The 12,004-nt window shown below is 39.8% G+C and overlaps 1 protein-coding gene across 2 annotated transcripts in view; it reads right to left on the bottom strand.

Annotated features, from left to right (window-relative positions):
• Positions 1-426: 426 nt before the first annotated feature.
• The window catches only part of LOC125227631 (myosin-VIIa), a 55,500-nt gene continuing 43,922 nt past the window's right edge, over positions 427-12,004 (bottom strand). For both annotated transcript variants that reach the window (XM_048131988.1, XM_048131987.1), the window contains 8 exons: positions 11,753-11,980; positions 8,074-8,313; positions 7,582-7,746; positions 7,210-7,494; positions 4,636-7,104; positions 4,002-4,201; positions 2,405-2,672; positions 427-878 (listed from right to left, as the gene is read on the bottom strand). In XM_048131988.1, coding sequence (XP_047987945.1) covers positions 672-878; positions 2,405-2,672; positions 4,002-4,201; positions 4,636-7,104; positions 7,210-7,494; positions 7,582-7,746; positions 8,074-8,313; positions 11,753-11,980 — 4,062 coding nt within the window. In that variant the 3' untranslated portion in view covers positions 427-671. The remainder of the gene's footprint in view (positions 879-2,404; positions 2,673-4,001; positions 4,202-4,635; positions 7,105-7,209; positions 7,495-7,581; positions 7,747-8,073; positions 8,314-11,752; positions 11,981-12,004) is intronic.

Below are 12,004 nucleotides of genomic sequence, written 5' to 3'. Positions count from 1 at the left end.
AGTTTATAAACTTTCGGAAAATTAAATAACTAGTACTATACTCTGTCAAACAAGTCTGTCAGTAAATAATAACAAAGAAAACTATAGGTATCCTTTTCTCTAGCACCCTAAAGAAAAGGATGCATACCTATAGTTTTCTTTGTTCTTATTTACTGACAGACTTGTTTGACAGAGTATAAACATTCGCGTGCATTTTAAGCATAGACAACCATTCGTTCACTAGAATATTGTTTTTATTAAGCACCCTACACACGTCCTTCCGTGATGAACCAGTAAGGCTCCGCGCACACGGGCGACAAAACTGTTTTGTCTCCGTCGCTCGGTCTATGGGCTAGTATGAAGGTGCGCACACGAGGCGACGCAACTTTTCATACAAATACGAAAGTCGCCGAGCAACTGTTGCCTCCGTGTGCGCGGGGCCTAAGAATCAAAACTATCTTAGGGTAGTCGTCCACGGGCGACAAAGTCGCCGAACAACTTTGTCGCCCGCCACTCTTAGAATAAAGATTGAACAGCGTTATGCAGCGTATTCCTGTTCCATTCTAGCAAACTTACACGCCTGGTGACCTTGAATGGTCGTACTTCAGGAAGTTCAGGAAGGATGTGAGTAAGACGCAACTATAAAAAGCATTTCAGTCCCGCCTTAGCACTATCTGTGGAACAAAACCATTTCACTTGACACGCATAGACCGTTGCTTGTTCATGTTGGTGAGCATAAGTGAGATGTATGACGTTAGGAGGTCGTCCATCTTGTAGCCGAGCGATGTTTCGCAGAGTAGCTTGGAGCCGCGAACGAGGTTGCCTATGGTCATGTGGAAGTAGGTGTTGCCGGAGGACCAATTTGATATTCTGGTGAATGGATGTGTAACTAGGATGTCCTGAAATAAAAGTTATAGAGTTCATTAAATTTGTTTTTGGGACGCTAATTGAAATGTGTAGGTTGTTGGCAGCATTGGCCAATCGGCTGTAGTACTTTTTTTGTTAGATTATCAATTGACGTGCTTCGACTTACTATACATAATTTATGATAGGTAAAAAAAATATAGTACGTGGAGTCCCTCCGCATGGAAGAAGTGAAACTTTGTAATGTGCAAATGAGAATAGTAAGGGGTATTTCAAAATTCGAGTTGGCAACACTGATCGTTAAAAGTTTAACGAACGCTGTCAGTTGGAAGTAGTATTAGAAGTTTCACTTCAATAATTGGTAGTTATTTTTAAAAATTCAAACTTTTCAATACCTACCTACCTATTCCTAACAACATCCTGCTGGTTTGAAAGCATTCCGCTTACTTCATTCAACGTGTTACAATCCTAATTAACCATTTGTCTAATTGAAGAAGAAATAATTAGAACCGTAGACAAACTGACGTCGTTAAATGAAGGATGCCCACCATAGTAATAAAGAACAATTACATCTATTAGTCTGTCTTGCCTAGAATAAACACGATAACGATAGCTTACAATTAGATACGCGTGTAGGGTTGCCACATGGTCGGGATTTGACGGGAATCTCCCGATTTTTATCATGTCCTCCCGACTCCCTACAAACTTACTAACTCCCTACAGACTTAATTTGCAAGAACATGAAACAAAAACGAAACGTTTCTGCTTCAAAGCTTGAAAATAACAAAAAATGTTTAATCAAAAGTTACACTTATGCTAAATGCATTTTTTTTAATTGTTTATCATTATCAATTTATGATAATAAGGGATGAAAATATCATTTAATATGGAAATAGCGGGGAAAAAATTGTTTAATTTGATTTTTATTTTAGTTTGCACTTCCTGACACAAGTTCCAAAATCCCGATAAAATTTCCTTTTATCCCTATTTTGGTGTCATTCGATATGGCAACCCTATACGCGTGTGATAAATCTGCCCATCTTTATTTCAGTAGTTTTAGTTTTGTTCTAGAGTTTTTCAAGTAGGCCATAGAGTAAATTAGCCCTTGATAATCGTTTGTGTTTTGACTGTGTCTCTTAGAAAAGGACAAATTTCTTGTCAACCTATTTCAGGTTGTGAATAAATAAGATGATCTCGTTAGTTTGCCAATTTAAAACTTCCATAGATGTAGTTTGATGCAATGGTGCAGGCAGGCACCATTTAACTAAACTAGTATGGGTCTGTCATCTAAAGAGGATCTTGGCCTCCAAAACGAGACCACGCCACTTATCCCGATCCTGAGCAGCTTCCTGCCAATTATCGGCTTGTAGCTGACACAGATCCGCCATCACACTGTCTCCCCAGCGGTATCTGGGCCGACCCGCCGGGGGCCACCAGTTGGTCTTCCAGATCCTGCCCCTTGGCAGCTCGATCCTCTCCCATTCGTAGGTGGCCGAACCAGCGAAGTCTGTGGGATTTAGTTACGCATCACCATTTCATTTAGTTTATAAACTGCGCTTACCTTAGACTGCGGGTGGATCAAACTGACGCCATGCTTGTTAATGGCAATCAGCAGCAGCTCCGGATAATTGGGCTCTGTCGTCTGCTTGACCTCGAAGAACGCGGAGCCAAAGGTCGGCCACCGGTAGATGACCTTGAGGAACGTGATCTTGGCGTCCTCAGGGGTCATGCCGGCGTCCTGGTTGTAAGAGGCTACGATGGCGCGCTTCCAGTCGGCAGAGCTTTGCAGCTTTATTAGGTCTGCTGGTATTAATTCCCGGAGCATTTGCCTGTAATATAATGGGCAATTGGACAGTGTTATGGAATAAGCGATCAAGCGACAGTTAGTTGAAATCGAGAAAATGAGCTAGAAAGATTTGAAATTTGAATCAGTTGTTGTAAGTTCATTTATAAAGCAAAAAAGTTAATTTTGACATTGAACCTATAAAAGTGTTCATAATTTAAATAGAAAAAAAAAATAACACCATACCTATTCAAGTTTCGAAGTTATTAACGTTTTTCCGCTTGATTCTTTATTGAACTAATACTGCGATGAGGTTAATTTATTTCGCCGTAGCGTACTATGAGACATATTTTGTCGCTTGATTCTTTAATGCAAATTGTTAGAGGTAAAGTGAATACTGGAATAAAATAAAATTACATATCTTTGAGTAAATAGTGCTATTGTAAATAAATCAACAACAATGTTTTCCTTCACAATGATTAGGACTAATCCGTCTAACAATTTAGTTTTGTTGTGCAATCAACTTTTTTTAATAAATGTCAAAAAAATCAGCATATATGGCAAAATTGGCATTGTAACTAATAATAATTCATTAGTACTAGCCAGGATTACACACATAAGATATTATGATATAACAAAACCGCTTGATACTTAGTTCTCATTAAGCGAAATATCCTGCAATTTCAAATATGTAACAACGAATTAAACGACACCATCAGGGCGGTTAAATCGATATTGCGTTTATAAATCATCAAAACTTTAAACCAAAACGAATTAATAACATCTTTATGGCGTTTAACTCGATTTTGCGATTTAGAATATACGCTTATTATAATTTGTAAAAGTAAATTTGGCGTTCAATTCGTTTTTACGTAACGACTTAGTACACAGGGCCATACAAATTTTAACGTGTCGCTTGATTCTACCCCTTAAAATAAGGCTGTAAGCATGATTTTTCAACAAAGAAATAGTCAATACTATAGATTATCACATTTATATCCGAACTGCATTCATAACTTTTTTTTCGGATTTTGGCGCTTAGTTCGCTATTCCATAACACCGTCCAATTAAAATATTGAGTTTACAAACTCATGTGTGTCGTTTTAGATAGTTCAAGAGGTGTGGGAGACAATACAGATTTACATTCCCGCATCGTGTAGACTTTTCTTGCTTTAGGTTATGTTACTGATAACGGTAGTGCGTGTCTAATTAGTAATTTGTACTGGACAATATGAAACGGCGCTAATGACTACTTACAAGATCGTAAAGGCAAATGATATCTTTCGCCAAGCAGAGGAGTCTCAGTCTTCTTGAAAATCAAAATGAAGGCGATACCGTACCTTCCTGCAGGAAATGAAAGACATAATTTACTCACGGTATCGCCTGAAGTTCCTGCTTGTTTTCCCCAAAGCGGGCGCGGTACGCCAACGCGGCCAGCCGCGCAGCCTCCTCGCGCCCGCAGCGGTGGTACCCTCGCAGGAGCTTGGGCAGCTCCTGGTGGAAATGGAAGATCACGTCTGCCGCACGGTCCTTGCCCGGCACCGTGTTCGTCCATAGCTTCTTCATGAAGAACACCTGAGGAGCAGGGATTATTTTTTATTAATGATGTCTGTATTTTTCGTGAGCTCGGCGTCGGCGAAAGCTAGCGCGATACCGCTCAAGACCGAGCAAAGTGGCGGTCTTGTGTTGGAGACCAAAACTCATTTGGGTTATCGCGCCAACCAAGTAAGTAGGTAACTCTGTATTTTTACAATTTTCTTTATGATATTATGCCTAACTATAAGGAAAGTTATATGCCTGTATTTGACTCCTTTCACCAGTAATTGATTCCTTTGTGAGATTTTTCAGAATTAGAACAGGATTTCATGGCGATAAAAATTATATGGATATTTTTTTGACATGGGTTAGGTAATTATAAAAACGGACTTACTGATAATGAGGCAAAATAATTATGATACGTGCTACAGATATGAAACTGTTACCACTTATTTGTTACATTTAATACACACCTGATAAGTAAATTGTGGTGTAATGCCATCTCGGGTAGGGCGCGCTTTCTTGATCCAGTCCGTGAGATGTCGCACGAAGTCAAAGAAGAAGTCTCCCTCCGGCACCGAGATCACCTTATCAGCTATTTTAACGAACAAACTAAAGCCTTCACTAGATCTGAGATTCAGTCTCTGTGCAATATTCTGACAAAAATCTTTAGCACGCGTTGACGAGTCCACTTCAAACGCCTCATCTGTATCATCCGGGAAGTAAACCTTATGGAATATCTGAGTAGTCTTATGTTGAATGGCTTCTACTTCCACTTGGTGTGGAGGATATTTTCTTTGTCCGTTTCTTAAAGTCTTTTGAAGTCTTTGGAGTGAGTCTTGAGCAATTGGATACCTTCTAGTTCTAAGGAACAGTGTCAGCTCTCGGAGTAGTCCCTGGCTACATGCAAACAACCCTGTCGCGAGCCACATTAATTCCCAACCTCTTTCTTCAGACATTCTGTTCCTATTGTCAGTCAATTGTTTCATTATTTGGCAGTATATTTCATCTCGTAATATTTCATGCTTAAGAGGGCCATCGAAAATATGGTCAGTATATTCATTCCCGATCCGAGGTCGTTTTGAAGGTAAATCTCCCATATACTTTAGGATAGCGGTATACGCGAAGCAAGCTTCTTCGGCGAGCTCCTCTTTGGCCTGCAATTTCTTTAACAGCGGTTGTTTTATAGGCTCCCTCGAATGTCGCCACAATTCTTCGGTGCCACCTCTCTTTGCTGTTGATAAGGTAAGTGCTTTCGAGACAGTGCGTTTCGGTGGCAATCTGAAATGGTCCATGGCGTATTCTATTAACGTGTGGGGTTTATCTCTTGTTTCAGTTCCATTTAGCGTCGCAGTCGGCACTTTGCGCCCGTGTGACGCACCTTCCATGCAAAACAGTGCCAATATATCAGGTGGTGGTTTGGTCAGAGCAGGCAACACATAGACTGTTTCTGCTGGGAAGTCACCCCGTTCCACAGTCCTCTCACACCGGCCAATACACCAACCATTGTTCAGAACAGATTCGCCAGTGCTATCCTCTTCTAGAATAATCAGATCTCCCTTTTGGAATGTTAAGAAACTAGAACCTTCGCCAGGAGCCTTATAGTCTTGCAATGCTATCACAAATTTAGACCTCTTCTTAAGACCTTCTAAGAAATACACCACTAAATCACGAATATCTTCTGCGTTCGGGCTTTGGAATGTGAACTCTTCTCCTCGGACTGTAGACAAACTAAAGGTCTGCGTAAACACTTTATTTGTCTTTTGGCTCGCCACTGTAGTAATTTCCGGGAACGATAACTCTAATAACACTTGTTCCTGGTCATCTACTACGTACACGCCAGTCCAATTTACAGCAATAATGACATCATTTTTGGGTAAATTCGGGCCAGAATTTCTGTAAGCCTCATAAAATCTAGAAAACAATAGTGGCCACTTAAACTTCGCGTAACTGACAACGTCTTCTTTGACCCTGTATGTAGGAACTTTCTCTTTCACATAATAACTTTTCTTATAAGCTTGCACCACTAACGCACCCCATCTGTCCACTGCTTTTTCAACTCCTGTTAGACAATAATCCGGTATGTAGTTAGGTAATAAAGTGTATAATCTTTCAGTGTTCATGTCTTGGCCATACTCAATGTAATATTGCTGAGCTGCAATCATCGCTAAGTCTTCTTCCTTGTCACACCTGTATTCGCCGAATTTAACACCTCTGACAACTTGTTGATAAATGAGATTCGTAGCCACTTGGTCTTCGGTCGGGTCATGCCAGGGTGCAAAGATTTCTTTCCTAAAGAACAGTCTCCATGGTGCGTTTCTTTCTTGTGCGCCTTGTTCTTTAGCGTATTGCTCGCATTGTGAAATTGCATCCATCACATGGTCACCGCCACTTCCCAATGAACTAACTTTATCGAACAGAGCAATGTAAAGAGAAAAACCAAACTGGTCTTTCAAGCCAATCTTATCAGACAACTGATTGCACAATTCTCTGGCTGTTGTTGCAGAGTCGGCTAACAAGGTTTTTGTGTTGCCGTCCATAAACGTAATTGGCAACATTATAGGTTTTTTAGACTTTGTTGCTTGAAGTTCCAACCACGAAGGGGGCTGGTTTCGGGTGCCGTTGTTAAACGTTCTCTTAAGACGATCTTCACAGTAAGGTGCATATCCGGGTGGACCTTCTCTGATAAAAGCTCTTAGATAGTTCACGAATTTCTCACTCGGAGCGAAGCATCCGACACACAAGGACAGTAAGATCCAGCCTCTTGCGTGAGATGATTTTGACGGATTATTGGTCAATTGTTTGCATATTTGGCAGTAAATTTCGTCTCGCAGTTCCGCGCGTAGGATTCCATGGCCAATGATGAAGTGAAGTTTTTCTAGATTAGACGTGGGACGTGATTCCAGCCAAGACTGGTAACTGTCTGCAGTATATTCTTCATCCTGCAATAATTAAAAAAAAAAAAACATTTTAGTGGTTTCGATTTCCAATGTCAATAAATGCCTGCTACTTGCATATATATATGCCGTAGTTTAAATATTACTTACCTGTAATTTTCGCCTGACATCTTCGCCAAGCTTGTTCTTTCGCTTCAGCGTCAGCGACACTAACTTGTGTCTGATGGATCTCGGCTTCTGTTTGTTAAGGTAGGCATCAGGGTCGACGCCCATCATTTGCGCCTCCTGGAACTCTTTAGACCTGATAAAGTTCCTGCCGAGCGTTGCCGTCACTTTGGACATTACTGACGTGTTGTCTCTGTCCATTGTGTGGTATCTGGGTTCAGGGAGATCACCCGTGAAGCGCAGAATAGTGATCCATAATGCTTGGGCAGCCTGAAAAATATTATATAGTCGTTAATTCTGGTATTCTTAACAGATAAGAGACTCTGTTCTCATTAATAAGCTATCTATGGTGCTTACCAATTGATCTCCCTGTGTATGTAGTGGTAATAAGGGATGCTTCAAGGGTTTCCTTGAATACTGGTGAGTAACATTTCCTTGAAAATATGTAGCTGCAAACTTTTGGAATTTGAACTCGGAGAGGTCCTCTTCGTCTTCTGATGTCGTTTGCATTGGTGTCACCATCTGTAATCACAAACGAAATAAGGTTTAATTTTAGGTATCAGTAGATAATCTTGATCATGATATCATACAGATTGCATCGAAAGTTGGGACGATAGCGAAATTTTCTTGTAATTTCAAATGAATGATAGGTTAGGACCTTAGGACTGATGTCACCACTACATCAAAAATATTTGTAAAAGATTTGACAGTGATAGCAGGCAGGTAGTGGCAGGCAGGATATTGGTATCAGTTGAAGTAGCAATATGCTTCCTCACGGGCGTAAACCTCACTGCACCTCATAAAAACAAAACATAACTTATGACTCATCGCTATGAAAGGCGTGCTTACCTCTTGCTGGTCCGCTCTCTGTTGCGGCAGGTCGCTGAACACCGAAGTGTCTTTCGGCGCCGGCGCCTCGCTGCTCGAGTCCGGCAGGAAGTCGAACATGGCTTCCACCAGCTTGCTGTCGTCCACCGGCTCGTCCTGCTTCCGCGCCGCCTCCTGCACCAGCGCCCGCTTCACTTCCAACTGCCGCTTCTCTTCCAGGGCTAGTTCCGCATCGCGCCGCTCCAACTCGTACATGCGCTCCTGGAGAACAGATAACCGGAATTTAGCAAGCTGTGCTTGCGTCGCCAACATAATTGACCAGACACTGCGAGTTTCGATAAGAGACTATTTAGAAAATTTAATTGAAGAATGCCAGTCAATTAATTTTGATTTATGTTCAACCGCAGCGCAAGTGCTGTAGGTAGGTAATTATCTCCGGTTTTTAAACTACATCATCATTATTAGATCATTTAACACTATTTTATTGTATTAAATATATTGTTTAAACACACATAGTAAAACTCCCCGAAGTCATCGCGCGCGCGCTTGAAACAGGAAACCATGATCGAGTTTCCACTTTCGCGATTTAAAAATCGCACACGACCGGCATCCAGCAATATGTAGTTTCTATTGCTCCTGCCTTCTCAGGTTACGGAGTGGTTCAACTGGACAGTGTTATACAACCAGCCGTGTGTGATAATTGCACAACTGAGCTGCTATTAGGGCTGAAAGAACTTGTGTTGGTTCATTGCAGGCCAGTTTATATGTCTTGAGACGCGTAACTCGAATGAGGGAATGAAGATCTAACTTACACTGGTTGTTGAAAGTGATGAGTTTAGTAAACATTGTGTAACAGCCCTATATGCTTGATTGATCGCTGTCGGTGTCAGTGCGAATATTTGACCATAAAGTGATATAATTGTAAAGCGGCGAAAAAATTGGGTAACGTTACGGCTCTGCTCACAGTGCTCAATTGCTCATGATTTACCTGCCAATTAGATTATACCAATAGATACTTCTGCCTGAAGTCATTGAATCGTGTAAAGCAGTGTTTTAATTATAGAAGGTAACTTTGTAGTTAACTGCTTGAAAAATCTCAAGAATTGTTTTTAGATATGTAATAAAATATACAATTTCAGTTTCCAAATATGTAGTTACTTATTAGCAGGGAGCGTACTTTTCGTGCCGATGACATCAATTTGACGTCACGCTCCATATAGGGTGATCTCAAATTGTTTTATTGTTAATTATTAATCATTAGTCATCAATCATTTTAAGTTATGAATTTCTTTGCATGGTAATGAATGCAAGAAGGATGGTGTGCTTTACGTTAGAGAGAAATTCTCTTTTCTACGTATTTCTTGTAATGTGTTGTTAACAATACTATTAAATTAAATTTATTTATAAAAACAAATCAAATAATTTTATTCACGTTTCACATTTCAAGTAGGTATTATTTATGCCACATGTAAATGGACTACTGTATTTGAAGTAATTTTTATACGATTAAAATGATTGACGACTAATGATTAATAATTTACAATAAAACTATTTGGGATCATCCTATACGGAGCGTGACGTCAGATTAATGTCATCGGCATGAAAAGTACGCTCCCTGCTTATTAGAGATTTTTAGGGCGGTTATTTTTTTTTAATAATCCTATTCCTCAAGAGTACTTAATTCAGGAATAGTCTATTACTTATAATGAAAATGTAGGTTCGTACCTGAAACTCAATAGTAGGTAGACACGCAATCCAAAATAATATAGAAACAAATAATCAAAAACTAATAATCTACATAATTAGTTTACTGTTGGCGGTAGCACAAAAATTTCTGACTCCGTTAAAACATTCTCTGATTACGAAATTTTGATTATCATCGGAGATAAGACAATTTTAAAAACCGCGGCGATTTTGTTTATATTGTTATCTTACGTGTTTGATTAATAATTCAATCAGTGCCGATAAAAATAAGTGATATCTAATGTAGATTTTATCTAAAAATAAATTGTAAATTTCACTGATGAACGTCTAACTATTACCCGGTTTTACTTGACGCTTTATTGTTTAATTTTAAATTTTTCTCCAGCTTCTAACATCTCACACAAAGGTTAGACACAGCTACCTACCTACTATTTCATATAATAGTTTTAGAATGAAAGATACGATATTACAGTATTTTGATCAGGATATTTGGAAGGTCTTAATTTAATTACGAAGTGCCCGATGAGTTCATTAACATAACATACGAAATAATATGTTATTAATATTTTATATCAAACAAATATATTTAGATATGTATAGTGGTACTGGATGTACTGATAGTCAATTAAAAAATAAAAATAACATAAAAATGTAATTAGGAAAATTAAGGAAGGAAGTCAATTATCAAGTAGGAAGGTATACCTATATTTGTAAATAGGTGATATCACTAATGGAACCATCTAGATTGCAGCTTTTCATAAACAATTTAAATGCAAATGAGTTTGATTTTAAAGATAAGCATCGAGGAGTTTTATCTTATGACTTTATATCAGAGATTTAAATTGGATGTCAAGTAAGATAGGCATCTAGGTAGCAAAGTTCGCACTAGAATTTTTAAATAAGTACTTATGAATAAAAGATGGGACATGTTATTGCTTTTTAATTTTTTCTTTTACTTTACTTCCTACTTTCCTAATTTAAAATTTCGCAAATGACTGACTGTTGTGGCCACCGCCGACGATGAGCAAGTAATTAAATCTAACTAGGAACTTGAAACAATTTGGTGAGAATCAATTATAGTTCTAACCGTTTTTTCGATCGGCTATGAAGCGAGTATCGCTGAGCGAGTTTTATCTTTGATAGCTTTTGACGTCATAGAGGCTTTCAGAGTCGAATATTAGAGAGTCCCCGCCGGCAGTGTGTACCTACAACTACCTACACGAAACGGGATGTCTTGGTTTGTTTCTTGAACTACAAAGCACTCGATAGCTTATCGTTTACTCGCCCTTGGTGTGACTATTGCCTAACAAGGATACGATGCTACCTTCTTTCTCTTTGCTCAAGCTTTATCATTGCGGTACTTATTCTTATCTAGCATGCAAAAAACGTGACGACAATAGGATACGTCACGATTCAAATATCTGATATGATAATGCGTATTTCGGCAGTCTTTTAACTTCCAGGAAATTACATTAAGATTGGTTGCAATTTGAATTTTACTAAATTTTTATAGATATACCTACCTAATACCTGTATTGACTTCAACACAGATAGGTATCGTTTGATTATATCTAGTGTCATAAGTATGCAATAATTTACTGAAGTGCTACTGATAATACACAAATAGATAAGGTTATATGGATGTAGCTTCAGTGATCCTGATCTCTCGTAGCTCGTTTGTAGCACTAGCACCATGTAGTAGTGGTAAGTTCATAGGTTGATGTAAAATTGTCCCATATTGACAGCGCTGTATCTAACCCTTACCCGATAATTTTCTGCTCAGCGATCTTAGCGCGCATGTTGCCCTAGTGCTGCAGGCGCTGCTCCTCCATCCGTCGCAGGCGCAAAGCCTCTGTGGACTCGCTTGACTTTGCGCTGCTCCTTGTAGCGCTCTTCATGATGGCCCAAATCTTGTGGGCGTAGCACTAGGTCGGTGTAAGATGATTCCTAAATGTGTATATTTGCCACAAGTCACCAGGACTATCGTAACCCTTACCCGATAATTCTGCTCGGCGATCTCCTTAGCGCGCGTGTTGCCCTGATGCTGCAGGCGCTGCTCCTCCATCCGTCGCATGCGCAACGCCTCTGTATGCTCGCGAGCGTCCTTGCGCAGTCGCTTGTAGCGCCGCATGGCGATGAGGCGCCGCACGTGGCTCTGGATCTTCACGATCGCCCACATCTTGTGGCCGTACGAACGGCGTACGAGGTAGCCGCGGGCTGCTGCCTGCAATGTTGAGTAAGAGTTTGT

This window comes from Leguminivora glycinivorella, chromosome 6 (assembly GCF_023078275.1).
Source record: "Leguminivora glycinivorella isolate SPB_JAAS2020 chromosome 6, LegGlyc_1.1, whole genome shotgun sequence".
Classification (NCBI taxonomy): domain Eukaryota; kingdom Metazoa; phylum Arthropoda; class Insecta; order Lepidoptera; family Tortricidae; genus Leguminivora; species Leguminivora glycinivorella.
The sequence above is the reverse complement of the archived record's forward strand: the minus strand, read 5'-3'. Positions and strand labels throughout refer to the sequence as shown.